At 53.6% G+C, this 18,366-nt stretch overlaps 1 protein-coding gene across 1 annotated transcript; it reads right to left on the bottom strand.

The window, feature by feature from the left end:
- Positions 1 to 51: 51 nt before the first annotated feature.
- Positions 52 to 4,158, bottom strand: LOC138526569 (mucin-22-like). Its single transcript, XM_069637353.1, has 3 exons — positions 3,223 to 4,158; positions 1,534 to 3,175; positions 52 to 161 (listed from the first exon to the last, which is right to left on the bottom strand). The coding sequence occupies exons 1-3, from the start codon at positions 4,156 to 4,158 to the stop codon at positions 52 to 54; spliced, it is 2,688 nt and encodes an 895-aa protein (XP_069493454.1).
- Between the last annotated feature and the right edge of the window lie 14,208 nt (positions 4,159 to 18,366).

Genomic DNA, 18,366 nt, shown 5'->3' with positions numbered 1-18,366 from the left:
AGCTTAATCAACCCAAGACAGATGTGATTAGAATTTCCTGGAGAAAAAGGGTCACATTTGAGCTAATTTGCATACCCATAATGCCTTGCTGTTGTGGGTCAGAACTGGAGGTGAACTTCCAGCGATGGCTACTAGGTGGCCTTGTGGAATGCATGACTTGGCTGAAATGGAGATTTACATCAAGCACATTCTGTAAAAATAGCCCCACCGGTTCCAACCCACCAAAAATCAACACAATTGAAACCAAACACAAAACAAACTCTAGAGTAGATCCAATGGGAAACTATTCAGGAAACGGTTAATACAGCATCAAAAGCAGCGAGCAAATCACAAACCCTATTCTTTGTACTAAATAGGGCACTATGGCCACCAGAAAGAATGCACAAAGCTAAAAGTATCCAGAGCCCATCGTGCCAGAGAGGGAAAGATCCTCGGGTCTCCCACCCACAGCTCTCCCTGCGAGCGCAGACATGTTACCGCCACAGTCCATGCAGATTCTGGAAAGAGGCAACAGTCCAACATGAACATACTGCAGTTGTACCAGACTACCACACTAAAGGACAGCAGCCCACTAAGCCCCAAGAAGAGACAGCTTCCCGACACATACCCCCACTGGAAAAACCAACCACCGCCATCCCACAGAATCTGGTGGAGCTCCATATGCCAATCCCACAGGCTAGAAAAAAACACACGATGGCGGGACCCAAGCTCTCTACAGAACTGGACACACCTGGAAACCACCAGAAAACGACCTAAACACACTCCACCAAAACACTTCCATAATGGTCAAAACATGAAAGTCCGAAAACCCCCCAAAAAAACACCACACGGTACACCATATCACCTGAACGTTGCACACCACAAGCTAACCCACAACCAACTGCCTTCTGACCTTGGTCTACTCTAGATAGAAGCCAGTGGTGGATACACATCTGGCAGCCACAGGAAAGTGTGGTGCCATTCCCCAGATGCTCTCCACCGCCCACCTAGTCATTCTCCTTTCCTTTATAACCTCCACCCTACCCATCTTCTCTCCTAAACCCAGCCAGAAGGCCGCCCCAAACAAGACCTGAATATGGCCTGCAAAGGGTGAGCACCAATGCTGCACGTTAAAGCTATCCACAGGATGCTAGTAGAGAGCGTTAGATGGAAAGCAACGGGAAAGTGATTTAGAGTATTAGAATAGCCACCTCTAGTTCAAGATGACTGATGATCAGCTGAACCTCGCCAAGTAACTGCCACACCCTTGGTTTCCCAGCTGCTGTCCAACTATCCCGTTTACGTGCCAACACGTCTAGTCTAAAAGGCATTAAGGGAGAAACGGTGCCCTCTTCGAAACGTTGTTTCTTTGAAATACCTAAATAAAAACTTAAGCTACCCTCCTGTCGATGAGTTTGATTCTTTGAATGCCCCTTTTGGGCACCAGCATGTGTCCTTTTCAGCACATCTCAGAAAGAGCCCACGCCCACACTATGTCTGCAGACCTACCCCAGCGACAAGTGTTATATACCAACAGCGCTGCGTGCTCCTTACCAGTTCGTCCTGTTGGGTGGTGACCAGTTGGGGGGCCTGCGGCACCACCAGTATAATATCTAGTCGCTGCAACAGGGGGCTGCTGAAGGTGGCTAGCAGGCTCAGGGATGCTGGCGGTACCAACAGGCGCAATCCTTCTGGCGCGCTCCGCCACAGTGGCATGCTCCATGCTGGCCACAGGTTTAGTCACCCTGGTAGTGGCCCGGCTGGCAGGCTCAGGCATGGCAGCAGGCTCAGCCACAGTGGCCGGGCTGGCAGGCTCAGGCATGGCAGCAGGCTCTGCCACAGGGGCTGGAATGGCAGGCTCAGGCATGGCAGCAGTTTCCACCACAGGGGCTGGACTGGCAGGCTCAGGCATGGCAGCAGGCTCTGCCACAGGGGCTGGACTGGCAGAGTCTGGTTCTGCCACAGTGGTAGTCTCTGTCCCGCTTGCAGGCGCAGTGGCTGGACTGGCAGAGTCTGGTTCAGCCACAGTGGTAGTCTCTGTCCCGCTTGCAGGCGCAGTGGCTGGACTGGCAGAGTCTGGTTCTGCCACAGTGGTAGTCTCTGTCCCGCTTGCAGGCGCAGAGGCTGGACTGGCAGAGTCTGGTTCTGCCACAGTGGTAGTCTCTGTCCCGCTTGCAGGCGCAGAGGCTGGACTGGCAGAGTCTGGTTCAGCCACAGTGGTAGTCTCTGTCCCGCTTGCAGGCGCAGTGGCTGGACTGGCAGAGTCTGGTTCAGCCACAGTGGTAGTCTCTGTCCCGCTTGCAGGCGCAGTGGCTGGACTGGCAGAGTCTGGTTCTGCCACAGTGGTAGTCTCTGTCCCGCCTGCAGGCGCAGTGGCTGGACTGGCAGAGTCTGGTTCTGCCACAGTGGTAGTCTCTGTCCCGCCTGCAGGCGCAGTGGCTGGACTGGCAGAGTCTGGTTCTGCCACAGTGGTAGTCTCTGTCCCGCTTGCAGGCGCAGTGGCTGGACTGGCAGAGTCTGGTTCAGCCACAGTGGTAGTCTCTGTCCCGCTTGCAGGCGCAGTGGCTGGACTGGCAGAGTCTGGTTCTGCCACAGTGGTAGTCTCTGTCCCGCTTGCAGGCGCAGTGGCTGGACTGGCAGAGTCTGGTTCAGCCACAGTGGTAGTCTCTGTCCCGCTTGCAGGCGCAGTGGCTGGACTGGCAGAGTCTGGTTCTGCCACAGTGGTAGTCTCTGTCCCGCTTGCAGGCGCAGAGGCTGGACTGGCAGAGTCTGGTTCTGCCACAGTGGTAGTCTCTGTCCCGCTTGCAGGCGCAGAGGCTGGACTGGCAGAGTCTGGTTCTGCCACAGTGGTAGTCTCTGTCCCGCTTGCAGGCGCAGTGGCTGGACTGGCAGAGTCTGGTTCAGCCACAGTGGTAGTCTCTGTCCCGCTTGCAGGCGCAGTGGCTGGACTGGCAGAGTCTGGTTCTGCCACAGTGGTAGTCTCTGTCCCGCTTGCAGGCGCAGAGGCTGGACTGGCAGAGTCTGGTTCTGCCACAGTGGTAGTCTGTCCCGCTTGCAGGCGCAGAGGCTGGACTGGCAGAGTCTGGTTCAGCCACAGTGGTAGTCTCTGTCCCGCTTGCAGGCGCAGTGGCTGGACTGGCAGAGTCTGGTTCAGCCACAGTGGTAGTCTGTCCCGCTTGCAGGCGCAGAGGCTGGACTGGCAGAGTCTGGTTCAGCCACAGTGGTAGTCTCTGTCCCGCTTGCAGGCGCAGTGGCTGGACTGGCAGAGTCTGGTTCAGCCACAGTGGTAGTCTCTGTCCCGCTTGCAGGCGCAGTGGCTGGACTGGCAGAGTCTGGTTCTGCCACAGTGGTAGTCTCTGTCCCGCCTGCAGGCGCAGTGGCTGGACTGGCAGAGTCTGGTTCTGCCACAGTGGTAGTCTCTGTCCCGCCTGCAGGCGCAGTGGCTGGACTGGCAGAGTCTGGTTCAGCCACAGTGGTAGTCTCTGTCCCGCTTGCAGGCGCAGTGGCTGGACTGGCAGAGTCTGGTTCAGCCACAGTGGTAGTCTCTGTCCCGCTTGCAGGCGCAGTGGCTGGACTGGCAGAGTCTGGTTCAGCCACAGTGGTAGTCTCTGTCCCGCTTGCAGGCGCAGTGGCTGGACTGGCAGAGTCTGGTTCTGCCACAGTGGTAGTCTCTGTCCCGCTTGCAGGCGCAGTGGCTGGACTGGCAGAGTCTGGTTCAGCCACAGTGGTAGTCTCTGTCCCGCTTGCAGGCGCAGTGGCTGGACTGGCAGAGTCTGGTTCTGCCACAGTGGTAGTCTCTGTCCCGCTTGCAGGCGCAGAGGCTGGACTGGCAGAGTCTGGTTCTGCCACAGTGGTAGTCTCTGTCCCGCTTGCAGGCGCAGAGGCTGGACTGGCAGAGTCTGGTTCAGCCACAGTGGTAGTCTCTGTCCCGCTTGCAGGCGCAGTGGCTGGACTGGCAGAGTCTGGTTCAGCCACAGTGGTAGTCTCTGTCCCGCTTGCAGGCGCAGTGGCTGGACTGGCAGAGTCTGGTTCTGCCACAGTGGTAGTCTCTGTCCCGCTTGCAGGCGCAGTGGCTGGACTGGCAGAGTCTGGTTCTGCCACAGTGGTAGTCTCTGTCCCGCTTGCAGGGTCCCTGGCATTGGCTGGATCTGTCGAGCTGGCATAACCTGGGTCAGACATTTCAGAAACGGGAGATCCTCGGATCTCTAGCAGGAGAGGCCTGGGGGCCGGGGAAGGCCGCAGCTCAGAGACAGGCCTGGGAGACGACGGCCACCTTAGAAGCAAGCGGTAGAATCTCCAGTCGGGCCTCTGCGGGGTCAGAGGGGTCCCAGCGAGCCCCCTGCGGGGCCAGAGGTGGCTATAATTGGCCGGCGGATGGCTCCCAGCGAGGCCCTGCTGGCAACAGCTCCAACGGCCTCACTCCACGCAGGCCAGGCCAGGGTTCCGAATTCCATGGCTGCCAGGCGGCGGCAGGCCGAAGGCTCGCGTGCCCGGAAAGGGCCAGGCAGCTGCAGGCCGCAGGCTGAGAGGCCCACTCCCTGCTGGGGCTGCAGGCCGAGAGGCCCACTCCCTGCTGGGGCTGCAGGCCGAGAGGCCCACTCCCTGCTGGGGCTGCAGGCCGAGAGGCCCACTCCCTGCTGGGGCTGCAGGCCGAGAGGCCCACTCCCTGCTGGGGCCGCAGGCCGAGAGGCCCACTCCCTGCTGGGGCCGCAGGCCGCAGGCCGAGAGGCCCACTCCCTGCTGGGGCCGCAGGCCGCAGGCCGAGAGGCCCACTCCCTGCTGGGGCCGCAGGCCGCAGGCCGAGAGGCCCACTCCCTGCTGGGGCCGCAGGCCGAGAGGCCCACTCCCTGCTGGGGCCGCAGGCCGAGAGGCCCACTCCCTGCTGGGGCCGCAGGCCGAGAGGCCCACTCCCTGCTGGGGCCGCAGGCCGAGAGGCCCACTCCCTGCTGGGGCTGCAGGCCGAGAGGCCCACTCCCTGCTGGGGCTGCAGGCCGCAGGCCGTGAGGCCCACTCCCTGCTGGGGCTGCAGGCCGAGAGGCCCACTCCCTGCTGGGGCTGCAGGCCGAGAGGCCCACTCCCTGCTGGGGCTGCAGGCCGCAGGCCACGAGGCCCACTCCCTGCTGAGGCCGCAGGCCGAAGGCCACGAGGCCCACTCCCTGCTGAGGCCGCAGGCCGAGAGGCCACGAGGCCCACTCCCTGCTGAGGCCGCAGGCCGAGAGGCCCACTCCCTGCTGAGGCTGCAGGCTTCAGGCCGAGAGGCCCACTCCCTGCTGAGGCTGCAGGCTGCAGGCCGAGAGGCCCACTCCCTGCTGAGGCTGCAGGCCGAGAGGCCCACTCCCTGCTGGGGCTGCAGGCCGCAGGCCGAGAGGCCCATTCCCTGCTGGGTCCCCCAGCATTGCACGTTCCGACCCCCAGCAAGACGGCACACTGACCTACAGCCCTCCCAGCAGGGCTTATACCTTCCTGAGGGAAACTGGGGCCTTGAAGACCTGGAGAAATGGAGACCCCAGGGGAGGCTGAGGAGGCAGGGGACTCAAGAAACGCCCCTCAGCCTCCAGTCAGGACTAGGGGCTGAAAGGCATCCCAGGATCCAGAGGACACCCTCAGCTCCCCCTGCACATTACTGCAGGCTCAAGAGGGGAACCCCCCATCCCTGCTCAGCGCCCCAGAATCCAGAGGACCCCTTCCTGCACAGCACCACAGGATCCAGAGGACCCCCTCCCCAGTTTGCTCTGCAATGCAACCCAGTATTCAGGGGGCCACTCCCAGCAATGCAACCTTCCTGGGTTCCAGAGGGCACTCACTCCCTTAGCTCTCCCTGGAAGTCGCGCCAGTATCCAGAGGACACCCTCAGCTCTCACTGGAAGGCACCCCACGATCGATAGGACCCCCCTAGATCTCCTTGAAAGGCACCCCACGATCCAGAGCTCTCCCTCAGCTCATACCTACACAGTACTGCAGACTCAAGAGGAAAACCCCCTCCCTGCACAGCGCCCCAGGTTCCAGAGGACCCGCACCCACAGCTCTACCTGCTGCAAAAAAGCAAGGATGCAGAGGACCCCCACCCACAGCTCTACCTGCAAGACAAGCAAGGATGCAGAGGACCCCCTCCCACAGCTCTCCCTGCTAGGCAACCTAGGATGCAGAGGACCCCCTCCCACAGCTCTCCCTGCTAGGCAACCTAGGATGCAGAGGACCCCCTCCCACAGCTCTCCCTGCAAGGCAAGCAAGGATGCAGAGGACCCCCACCCACAGCTCTACCTGCAAGGCAACCTAGGATGCAAAGGACCCTCCCTCCCACAGCTCTCCCTGCAAGGCAACCTAGGATGCAGATGACCCTCACCCACAGCTCTTCCTGCAAGGCAAGCAAGGATGCAGAGGACTCCCTCCCACAGCTCTGCCTGCAAGGCAAGCAAGGATGCAGAGGACTCCCACCCACAGCTCTTCCTGCAAGGCAAGCAAGGATTCAGAGGACTCCCACCCACAGCTCTCCCTGCAAGCAAACCTAGGATCCAGAGGAGCCCCACCCCCCAGCTCTCCCTGCAAATCAACCATGGTTCCATAGGACCCCCTCCCTCTGCAAGGCAGCCCAGGATTCAGAGGGACCGCCTCCCTGCACAGTGTCCTGTAGTAAAGATAGTACACTGGAGTATCAGTAACTGTTTATTCTGAACAACCTGTAGCCAGCCGTGCTACAGCTCCCTCAGCTCTCTCAACACTGACCAGTATGGAACCACAACAAAGGTAAACAACATTGGAACATTGTAGCTACGAGTGTGGAATTCTACATGTAGAATTCCACGCTCGTATGTCACGAGCTACTTACTACATGTCCCAGGATACAGAGGGACCCCTCCTGCCCCCCACAGCCGTCACTTCAAAGCGCCCCAGGATGGGACCCCGCTCAGCCTTTATACGTAGCCCGGCAGGATGCAGAGGGCACCCCCCCACCCCCTTAACTCTCCCTGCAAGACAACCAAAGATCCAGAGACCAACCCGCCTCAGCAATCCCTGAAAGTCACCCAAGGGCCCAGACATCACATCCACCTTCTCTACAGGGCACCCCATTTTACGGCAGCCCACTGGGGTATAAAGTGATCTTGGGTACCAATGGGCGACAGTCCCCCGGGCAAAAGAAAAGTGTGGGCCAGGGTCACAAATGGCAATGCCTTTGTTTTGTGATAGGCTGAGGAGTGCATAAGGGAGAGTTGATTGGGTAAAAGGTGCATCTTAAAGATTACTTATTTATATATGTTTGGTTTTAGTTCTAAAAGAACTTGGAAAAAAATGAACACAAACTTTACACCCGTTAACAATAATTCATGCAATAAGAAACATATAGAAAGGGTACCTAAAGTCAATAAATAAATGAATATTCAGTAAAAGGTCTATAATATCACTCAATTGATTAACATCATTTTACAGCCATGTTTTACATTTCTGATTAAAAGAATATTCTTAATTTTAAAATACATGTATATATTACTAGAAACCGTACCAAAGCATTTAAACATTAGCAAAGATCTCCCTACTCCATCAATTGTCTATTCTTTCAGTCCCCCAAATGTATACACTGACTAGTTTCTGCATTGATTTTAATCTGTGTTCCACCCAATGCCACACCCAATACAGTGCACTGTGCAGTGCCTCCAGTTCACAATGTAAGCACTAAATCCAAAAAGTCTCCGCCTTAATGGTATCGTAATTGGGCACGAATTTTCCCATCGTCCTCATGTAAACAGAGCCCAATGGGCTGCACTCTCAACACGTTTTGCTGATGGGGGACGGGGACGGGGGGGTGGGGGGTAAGGAACACAATTCGACAGAATCTCGTTTCCAGGCATACACCCAACCTTGTCCCTTGAAGTGAGAGTACAGGCGGTTGGTTCATCCGCCCTCTTGACAAAGTGTTTTATTGCTGGACTCGGCACTGCAATACATCCCATGCAGTGTTTAGATGCCAGGGCCACTGCGGTGTAATTCTGCAGATTGGATAAATGTTGGGTATTGTTCCAACCCCAGACTTGCTTTCCTGTGCATGGAGTCTTTAATCTCTTCACAATTGGTCCAGGAGACTGGCCGGGGCTCCCAATTTATACTATAAAAAATATTCCAATGTAAAATTACATTTTTTGCCACGGCCCACCCTCCCATTCCTTCTGCACCGGGCACTCTGGGGCGGTTCTAGATTTAACAAACGATGCCCAACTCCAAACATAGGTACTCCAATGAGGCAGATGGAGGTAGGCCAAATACCTTCCGCCAAAACAACCCTTCCAGCTGGTTTACCCAACCCACGTCCTGCAATACCCGGGATAAGGAGCAATTTGAAAGATGGCTCAAAGCACCATCTCAGGCTAGAAGCTGTAGGGGAGTGGGGATCGTGGTGGCGTCAGCCTCAGACTGGCACACGGGGCAATTCCAGAATTACAGGCCTAAGGTGGTGTGTGGCCAAGTGGGCCAGCTGGGTGACTTAATACACTGTGCAGCTATAGCAGTGTTGTCCAGTGTTACTGGATAAGTCATCTTTAACTCCAAGGGGCAGAAGCACTGCCTATACAGTGTTAATATTACCTCTATTGTGTATAAAAGAGACTACACTAAGAAAAGCTACACAATTGGCGGGACTCCTTGCAAAGAAGCCAGCTGGGCACACACTGGAGAGGATGGGAACAATGTATAGGCACTGCTTCTGCCCCGTGGTGTTCTACGGGTTTGAAGCACCGCCAATGGGTTTCACCAGCACAGTCTCGAAAACATAGCCTATTAACATTTTCGTAAACGCCCATAAATCTCTTGTTGACCATGTCGCAGGCCCAGAGTTTGGATGAGGACGTAGCTGTGTTCTCTCTCAACGCTGGAAAGTGGATTGATAGTGTTAATTGGCAATATATGTTTTCAGTGCTGAGGGCAATGAATCTGGATGATGAATACATTTCTTGGGTTTCCCTTTTGTATGCCCGTCCCACGGCAGATGTTAAGACAAAGGCTTGTTGTGTGGAACTTTCAGTCTTTGGAGGGGCACCAGACAAGGGTGCCTGCTTTCCCCTTTACTGTTTGTGCTGGCCATTGAACCTCTCACTATTGCTTTACCGAGTGACATGTGCTTGAAAGGTGTGTCCTTCAATGGGGTTGAACAGAAAACAGGTTTTATGCAGACGACCTTTTGCTAGTTTTACAGGATCTGAAGATTTCTTTGCCATCTCTGATGAACATCCTTGATCGATTCCATGAGGTGGCCGGATATAAAATAAACTGGTCAAAGTCTGAGGTTTTGCCAATCACGAGTAGTGCTAAATCATTGGTGACTGGTTATGGATTTCAATGGTGTTTAGAAAAAATAAAATACTTGGAGATGAACATAGGGGAGGCCTGCCGGGAGCTGAAATTGGATACACAAAGGTGGGCGGTTTTACATTTATCATTGTGGGGCAAGGTGAACGCCTTGAAGATGGTTTCAGCCCCGAAAATCAACTATGTTTTGAGTATGCTCCCTTTGAAGGTTAGTGCACATTGCTGGAATCTAATGCTACTCTGCAGACCTTCCTTTGGGACGGGAAACCTCAGAGACTTAAAGTGTGGAAATTGCAGTTGTCAGTTGAGAGGGGGGTGGCTCGGGGTCCCCAATTTTAAGGCGTATCATCTGGCATTCTCTTGCCAGTTTCTGTTTCCTTTTATGGGTGATTATCCGAGTGCTTGGGCAGTGGCAGAGGCGAGCTCATTGGGCCCTCTTGCCCCGCGAGCTGTGCTTACGACAGTTAGCATGCGTGGTAGGAGATCAGGGCTGGACTGGGAACTAAAAGAGGCCCTGGAAATAATTACTGGGGACTGAAAGAGGCCCTGGAAATAAAGTTGAAAGTGGCCCTAAATGACACATTTTCAATGCTTTTCCTATGAGAAAATTTGGAAATACCACAGAAAAGAGGCCCAGGGTGCAGAGGCCGACCGGGAAATCTCCAGAGTTCCGTATAGGCCAGTCCACCCCTGTAGGAGATTTCCTTTGACTGAATTTCTGAGGGATGTGTGGAAAGGTTTTCATGACGTGTGGTTCAATCGCTTTGAAATCGCCTTCAGCCTCAATTTGGCTTAACCCTTTAAGTGCCAAGGGCGAGGTATTTCGTCCTTGGCATTACCTCCCCAGTGCCAAGGACGAGATAGCTCGTCCGTGGCACTTAAGGGGTTAATGAAGGAGAACATGTTAGAAGGCTTTGCATGGTGAAATACTGAAATCACCAAAAAGGCCTTGGCACTGTGGGGGCAACCCATGGCAGTAAAGCAATCACAGAGGGTGGCAGACCTATATTGTGGCCGGAATGGTTTGTTGGTGGAGTTCATTGGATTAGTGATGTGTACAGAGATGGGAAGCGGGTTGATTTTGATGTGCTTCGCACACATTTCATTATTGACAATCTTTCAGTTGCAGACTACAGGAAATTAAAGGGATGCATTGTGAGATTGATGGGAACGAGTCCGAGTTTGGACATTTTTATGGTGGGCAGTCCTTCTATTGCGAGCAAAGTTTATCGCCAAATTGTTGCTAACTACAAAGGGAATATTGATCTGATGGATGAGTGGAGTAGGTGATTGGGATGTGAGATCACTGCTGATATGTGGCTTGAGTTGTGTGCAAATGTGAAGCTCTGCTCGATTAATTTTTGCGAGCGCACTAGGCAAATTACATTTCTCAACCGGGTTTATTAGTGTCCGGAGAGACTCAAGAGCAGAGGCATGCCAGATTCTGATGTGTGTTGGTGTTGTGATGTAGAGGTGGGCACTCTCAAGCATTTACTTTGAGACTGTGTTAGGGTCAGAGGTTTTTGGCAGGAGGTTTGTACTAGGTGTCTGCGGGTCCTGAATTGCAGTATTGATTTGGATTTTAAAACGATGGTTTTGGGCTGTGGTGCCTTACTTGAGGATTTTTCCATGTCTGAAAAAAATGTTTTATTCAGGGGAGCGTCAATATGCAAGAAAATAATCTTGAGGGGGTGAAGTCCCGAATCCCGCCAAACTCAGATGATTGGGTTGAGGAGATGGTTTGTTTGGCTGCTATTGAAAGAGTGATCTACAGAAGGTTGGGGAAAATGCACTTACATGCATTGGTCTGACATGTGTACTAGTTTTTACAAGGAATTTGTTCGGGGTGCAGGCTTTCAAGGGCCCCGTCAGCTGGGTGTACCCCAGGCACTTCTGATGGAAGTGACCCTCGGGTGTGGTATTCGCGAGACCCATCGCAGGTGCAACACGTGTAGACCTATTGCCCGGCATGCGTGGCCAGTCTCCAGCTCCGTATTTTGCCTCACACAGAAACTACAAGCTTAGAAAAGCGGCCACGTTCCCAGTTCTACTATTATTCTGCAAATACACAAACTCTCGGGGAGTTCTAGTGTTGATTCAATTAAGAAGTTGAAATGTGACGTAATCACTGGATCCGGCGGATTTTAGAGGAGGCGTGAGGTGCACTCTTGTGCTCCCCACACACACACACACACACACAGCGGTGCACACCCACCCCGCACTGCCACGTTATAACACACTACGGGTGGCAGCATTGTACACAGCTGCAGCCCATCTGCCCCTCCCCTCCAGGCCTGTCCAAGGCGGGCAGTACAGAGTGCAGGTGGCAGACAGGACCTGCAGGGCGGGGGCACGGCTGGAGGGCAAGGGGAAGAACACGATTAAACACAATCCCCGCAAAGGGTAATCCACTTAGAGAGGACAAGCTGACGGCAGGGTGATTGCATGTAAATGCATTAGCATCGAATGCCCTCCCTGCGGTGGTGACCAGCACCCCCGCCCCCGCCACCCCCCCCCTGCACAGCAAGTGCAGCCAGAAGAAGCGGGGTTCCATGCAGAGTGCCGGGCAGAAATCCAACACACCCCGAAGAACGGGTTGCCTTTTATACTGGCCACGGCAACGTTAGAAGCCCCTGGGACGGACTGGCCTGTAAGGAAAGGCTGAACTACAAGGACCAGAATGCAGTGGGTGTTATGAGACTGTATAGGCACACGTGTGGCAAGCAGCCTGGCGTCATACCGGACTAGTAATCTTCAAACGAGAAATGCAGGTGCCAGCATGCCAAGCCAGAGGGCAGAACAGGCTGAAGGGGCACAGGGGCAGTGGGCAATTGTGTGGACTCTTGCCCAGCATGCCTGCCCCAGGTGGCACCTTCAATAAGTTTTTTTTAGCCCGTCTCACTTTGCCTACTTGGAAGCAATTTTTTTTAAATGAAAACAAAAATACAAGTTCCGGAATACAGAGTGCTATGATATGGCATTTGTAACGCGCCTATGCACAAGTGTTTCAAGGCGCGACGAGGCAAGGGAGGGGGGACAGAGGCAGTGATCCTACTACACCCAGTGACATTGAGATCACGCGGGGGGGGGGGAGGCGAGGGGTGGCAGTGCTGTAAATGGGATCAAAACAATAACAAGAAGGTGCAAGGGTAAGTGCAGACAGCAGGTGTAAGGGTAAGTGCAGAGAGCAGGTGTGCAAAAGTGCAGGTAGGGGGACTGTAGGGTTACAGATACAGACCCCAGTGCAAAGGTTGCCGGGAGGCAGTGCAGGTGTGCAACTGGGCAGGCAGGGACGTGGGCCCGGTCAGAGGGTAGCCAGGTGACCAGTGCAGTATCAGACAGGACATTGGCAAAAGGGGGGGGGGGGAGAGACGGCAGAATCAAACAGGAAGATGTTGAGGTGCTCCTGGAAGTGAGATGGTTCTGCTCCAGTTTCAGGGTGGCTGGGAGGCTTTTCCAGAGGGAGGCCCCAGCCAAGGGTAGAGATCTACCCCCAACTCGTTGCTGGAAGAAGCGACTGACCCTGAGGGAGTTGGAGGTGGAGGAGTGAAGAGCTCAAGTAGGAAGGTATTTGGGAAGAGAGAGTTGGAGGTATTGAGGACCCAGGCCCCAGGCGGCCTTGTGGACAATGCAGAGGGTCTTGAACTTAATCCTCGCAGCCACTGGAGGTCAGTGAGTGCAAGTGCTGGTGAGCAGAGCAAGAAAAAGCGCGATGGAGGTAGCATGGTCTGGTGAGGCGCAGGTCAGAGGAGGCGCCGCTATTCCACTAGCAAATTAATGCATCATGGGAAATGTGGGTTTGGATCAGTTCAGTTAGATATACCCACTCTAATACACGCACTAGTGTGGGAATCTGGAGAACATGGGGTCACCCTACACCCCACCCCAAAGGCATGTAGGGCTGGGTCAGGCTCTGGGTTAGTTCTTAGGGGAACCAATGCAAATCCCAGGCCTTTCGATCCAGTGCCAATAAAAGGCACCTCACAGTTACAGCAAGGGGCGGGGGGGGCGAGGGGGGGTTCTGTATAACACAGGTCTACGATATTCCATTGGTCTTACCGGGCTGGCCCGAACCCACCCCTGGCCAGAACCCACCCCTGGTTAAAAGGCAGGACATTACCAGCAAGAAGAGCCAAGGCCCCTGGGACAGTGCGAGTGCAAACTCAGGCTGCCTAGTCTGCCTGCAGGCCTCGCCCACTCCCCCAGAGGCAAGAGCACCACTGGGGAGTTTGCAGCAATATAGGCAGAATGGGGCGGGGTCCCCCGCCAACGAGGTGGCCCCTTGACTGTTACAGAAAAGGGGGGAACAGCAGCAAACCTTTGCAATGAGCTGCTCCATCTCCGGGCCCCAAAGTGCTGCCTTGCAGGAACCAGCGAGCGGCTGGGGCTAGAGGGCCTGGGCTCCATATCTAAGCAGGCCTTAAAGGGCCAGCCCGCCTTGCCCACTCCCAGAGCAGTGCACGTTTAGAGTGAGAGCCGGTGCCACGCCCAGTGTAACTCAACTAGCTGCCCAAGCACTGTGGGGCGCCCTTCCCCTCATGGTACCTTCTTTTGCCATGGGGTTCCAGGATGCACACGGTGCCCACGTGAAGTACTCAGACGTGACACACGACGCCAGCTGACACATATGGGGCCGACAGAGCGTTGCATTCTGGGACTTGTAGTTCTGTTTCCTCATTGTTAGACCGAGTTTACAAATTCCGTCCTAAAATGCGCTGTTGGTTTCCAGAGAGACTGGCAGCTTTGAAGTGATTTTTTCCGGGTGCCTTGTTTTCTGCTTCTGTGGGGTACACTATCTCCTACTCAGCAGTGCACTATGTCATGCGCTCACAGACGTGCACTGACCTTTATCCGCGGGAGAAAGGACCGGATTATTTACCCATAATCTTCATTTCAAGACAGGAGGCTACATATTATGCTGTTTATTTATTTATTTTTGCATTTGATAAGCGCACTGAACCCGGAGGCGTCAAGGCGCTGGTTACAGGTTACAGTTTAAGACACAAGGTTACAGCATATCAGGTGCTCAGCTAAAGCAAACCTGTTCTGGTGGAGAATAGCCTTAGGGTGTTTTCTGGAGGTCCAGTGTGATTGCCCAGATCTAAGGTTTAGAGGAAGAGCGTTCCAGTTCTTGGAGGCTGGACCCCCCAGATCTATTTCTTCGGAATCTTTGGGTGGTTAGCCGGTGGGTGTAAACCGAGCGGGGAGGTCTGGTGGATTGTGATTAAGAGATTTTTTGCGCAAGATACACAAGGGCTGTGTTGGAGAGACATTTGTGCGTGATGGCTAGAGATTTGAAGATGAAACGCCTCCTGAAGGTGAGCCAATGAGCGCCTCTTCTGCCCCAGACCCCGGGCCGCATGAAATGCGGGACGATAGGAGGTCTGGGAGTTTAGGTGCGGGGTGGGGAAAAACGGCGCGAAAGCGTAGGGAGGGGTGTCCGAACGGCGCCACAAGAAACAAAAGCCCAGGAAACGGCAGGAAGCATCACCTGGGAAGGTGCAAAATATAACAGCAAGGGACCAGGGGGGTAACCCGGCCGCCGCCAAGAAGGAACAAAAGGCCGGGGGTGTATAGGTAAGCCAGGAAAAGGAGAGGCAGCACAAACCAGGTAAGAGTTCACCTCTCTCGGGTAGGCTCTTAGTGCCTGGATAAGGGGAAGGAAAAACGTTTGCTCTTGCAGGCTCACGCATTTCCACCTCCTCTTAATTCGACCTAAACGCAGTGGCTGCGAGTTTGCCCAGCTGTGCCGGAGCGGGAGCGACCCAGTAGTACCAGCGGCGAGCGAACAAAGCACCTTCGCCGTGGACAAGCGAGACGGGCGAGGAAGATCGGGAGTAGAAGACTAGAAAAAACAGAGGACGCACGGTGCGAAGGAGCCGGAAAGCATGGCTGACAGAATTCAGACAAGAAGGATGGCGGAAAGAAGAGCAAAAAGGGCTCAAGAATTCCCAGAATGGGCAAGAAAGGCAGAGAAAGAATATGGGGCACAATGGGTGCTGGAGATAATGCAGAAGGAAGGCAGGGCGAAGGCAACGTCACCTTTGCTGTTCATAGAGCCCAGCAGCAGCGAAGGAGAAGACGAGGTACCGCAAGGACAGAAGAGGGTGAGAGTGGAGTCGAAGAGATCGAAGGAACAGACAGAGGCACCTACCAAGAGGAAGAAAAAGATAAAAACAAAGGTACCGTAAATAATAATGTGGGGAATAAAATCGTAAAATTGTTAAAAAATTGCGTCACGGTTTCGGGTAAGTCTCCCAGAACCAATGGCAAGAAGAGCAGACGGGAGAAGGGATCCAGGGAGGATCGGCAGGGGAGTTCCTCAACTGAAGCAAGCAGTAATGACGAAGAAAGGGACCATTTAAGGGCTTGGGTAAAATGGAGAGGAGTGGTGAGCAGGGAGAAACAGAGAGGGGCAGCGGGGGCAGGGGCAGAACCCAGCGCACATCAATAACTTTATCAATAACTCCTCCTTAAATAACCTGACATCATACAATGCTGAATCCCTTTGTTTTACCAACAATCCTGCCCAATTTACAGCTTCCCCAGAAAGGTAGGATATCATAAATGTAATCTTAGAGGTGTCGGTGTCACAGGTTTCCCCTTTTCTCACCTGTTTTCTCTGATTTGTGGAGTCCTTTGTCAGGGTTTTCTTCCGAGCAGTTCGGGTCTTGTACAAGCCTGCTCGGCCGTCTTCGGATTCCAGGATTTGTTCAGCTTCTTCGTCCGGGATCTATGGAAACTCCAGGAAGCTTGGCATGGAGGCAGCACACGGAGGCGGTCTGCGCGGAACGTGGAAGAAACTGGATCAAGGAAGGTAGAAGGAAAGGAGAATGAGGAAGGTCCGGGAACCAGGAAACAACACAGTTCAGGAGAACGAACTACGGAGAACATCAGGCCACAGCTATCGGTAGCGTTGAGACGTGCGAACCCGCAGAGGAGTGGCTAATTTATAGAACGTGCTGCATAGGACGTAAAGGTCGATAGACCGTGTTCCGTGTATACGGCCATGTTGGGTGTACTACAGCGAGTAACCCCCGATGTGCCAGGGACCAGGAAGACCAGAAAGGGCGTGATCGACGGATCATGACAATCAGAGGAGAACACTTCCGGCCTACTTAAAAAATGTAATTCACATTGAGTGAAAAATGTTTGGAACTTTATAGACTCGCCAGTAAAACGTTCTGGTAGTGCCAGTGGCACTGGTAAAATCAAAGATTTCAAACCTCCTATTGCTCCCGACTCTGTTCTCAGCCCGGAATCTTCCCTTTCCAAAATTGGAGGGACTAAACTTTGTTCACCTCTCCTTCCAACTAAACGTTGCTCAGTTATTTCTTGTATGTGTGTTACCTTAATATTTAACTCCTCTACCTTCTTATTTAAAAGAACATTTTCGTTAATTGACACCCTCAATTCTTCCCTCAACTCCCTTATCATATTCGCCACAGCCTCCATAGTTTATTTTGGGAAGGTGTCTCAGCAACTTGGGCAAAGTTATTTACTTGGGCCTTTCATTCTGTCATGACCAATCGGCAACTCAACGCAGGAGCTGCTGAGCCCCACAGTCCCACTAAGATGTAACGCTCTCTACTGGATTAAAAATCTGAGTTTGAGACACCCTGGGGGGAAAAGGGAAGTGGAGAAAATAAACTCAGACACTGGATTTTCTGTCTTCATCCGGTCTCTGCATAAAAGGAAAGTTCACATTACATTTAGCATACCTTTCACCTTCTTTAACAAATACCAGCATTCAATTAACACCTTAAACTCTTTTCCTGATTACTCCTCTGCATATGCCTAGAGGATACTAGTTCCTTTCTTTGTGTCGAGACTTGAATGTCGTGAAGTTAAAAATAACCTCCTTCCACAAGTACCACACAGAGAGAAAAGCAAAACACTCTCTATGCAATCATTGAGGCCACAGGTGGGTGATGGTTGAAGCTCGGATCCGTGGAACACTGGAAACCCAAGACCACTGAAAAGCAAAATGCTGATTAGCACCAGATGAGCACAGTAAACACGAGAATGCAAAAAGGCTAGCAATAGGCTTACCTAAGGGGGCAGCGATGTAGCTCCTAACCCTCAAGGGCCTATGGTGTAGTTCCGAAGGAACACGTGAGCAGGATCCCCGCTGGATGTGGGATGCGGAGTATCAGCCGAGAGTGCAAACTCCGACTGGTCCACCTGTAGCTGGGTCGTGAGGAAGACCAAAGTCAATGATAAGTATCCTGGAGGAGTCAACGGAAGCTAAGGATAGCTGAAAGGAAGTACAGAAGCGCCAAGACAAAGGGTAATCCAGAAGCAGTCCGAGTAGCCGGTCCGAAATCCGGTAGTCCGTGAGTTCCGAATGAAGAGTAACAAAGGCACAATCCTAAAGCAGGTGCGTGAGAAATTCCAAGGTCGAGATTCGTGATGCAGGTAAGGTTCATGATCGCCGTACAGGAATCAGAGGAACAGCTGTGAAGCAAGGAACCCCGGGCGATTTAGCGTTTATATAGTAAACGCTTCCGAGTCACGTGACCGGCACTTTTGACACGTGACTGGGAGTGAAGTGGAACGCGACGCGGAAGCGATCGTCCGAGGATGCCTTCTCCCATGCGCCATTGGCAGGCTCCAAGGAAGAAAGGGAGAGGACCGGGACCGAAGGCTGCGCCCACCAGATCCCGCACAGGTGTGCCGACTCAGAGGGTAACGAGGAGACCGCTGCTCTCCTGACCCTGGACCTATGTGAGTGATGGAGATGGGGAACAGAGGGACAGTGGGCACTGTGGTGCTGAGGGGGCTACTGTGGGCGTTGAGGATGCAATGGAACCACTTGATGTTGTGGATGCATGAGTATGGTGTGAAGCTGACGGAAGCGTGACACTTTGAAATGGTTTTCCTTTTGGCACTCTTTCTCTAACCCAGCCCAATTTCCTGAACAAAACCAGAACCCTTATAGGACCCAAACATGAAGAGTTCAAATGAGTTCATACCCTCTGTCCCTTTAGTGAATGTTTTGACTTCCTCTTTAGTCTGGTTCTGTGATGCTATAGGCTAAATGGTGAGTTCACAGGTTTAGTACAATACAATCTTGAGACTTCCTCTGACAAC

Source organism: Ambystoma mexicanum, chromosome 7p (assembly GCF_040938575.1).
Source record: "Ambystoma mexicanum isolate Mex_15411 chromosome 7p, UKY_AmexF1_1, whole genome shotgun sequence".
NCBI lineage: Eukaryota > Metazoa > Chordata > Amphibia > Caudata > Ambystomatidae > Ambystoma > Ambystoma mexicanum.
The sequence above is the reverse complement of the archived record's forward strand: the minus strand, read 5'-3'. Positions and strand labels throughout refer to the sequence as shown.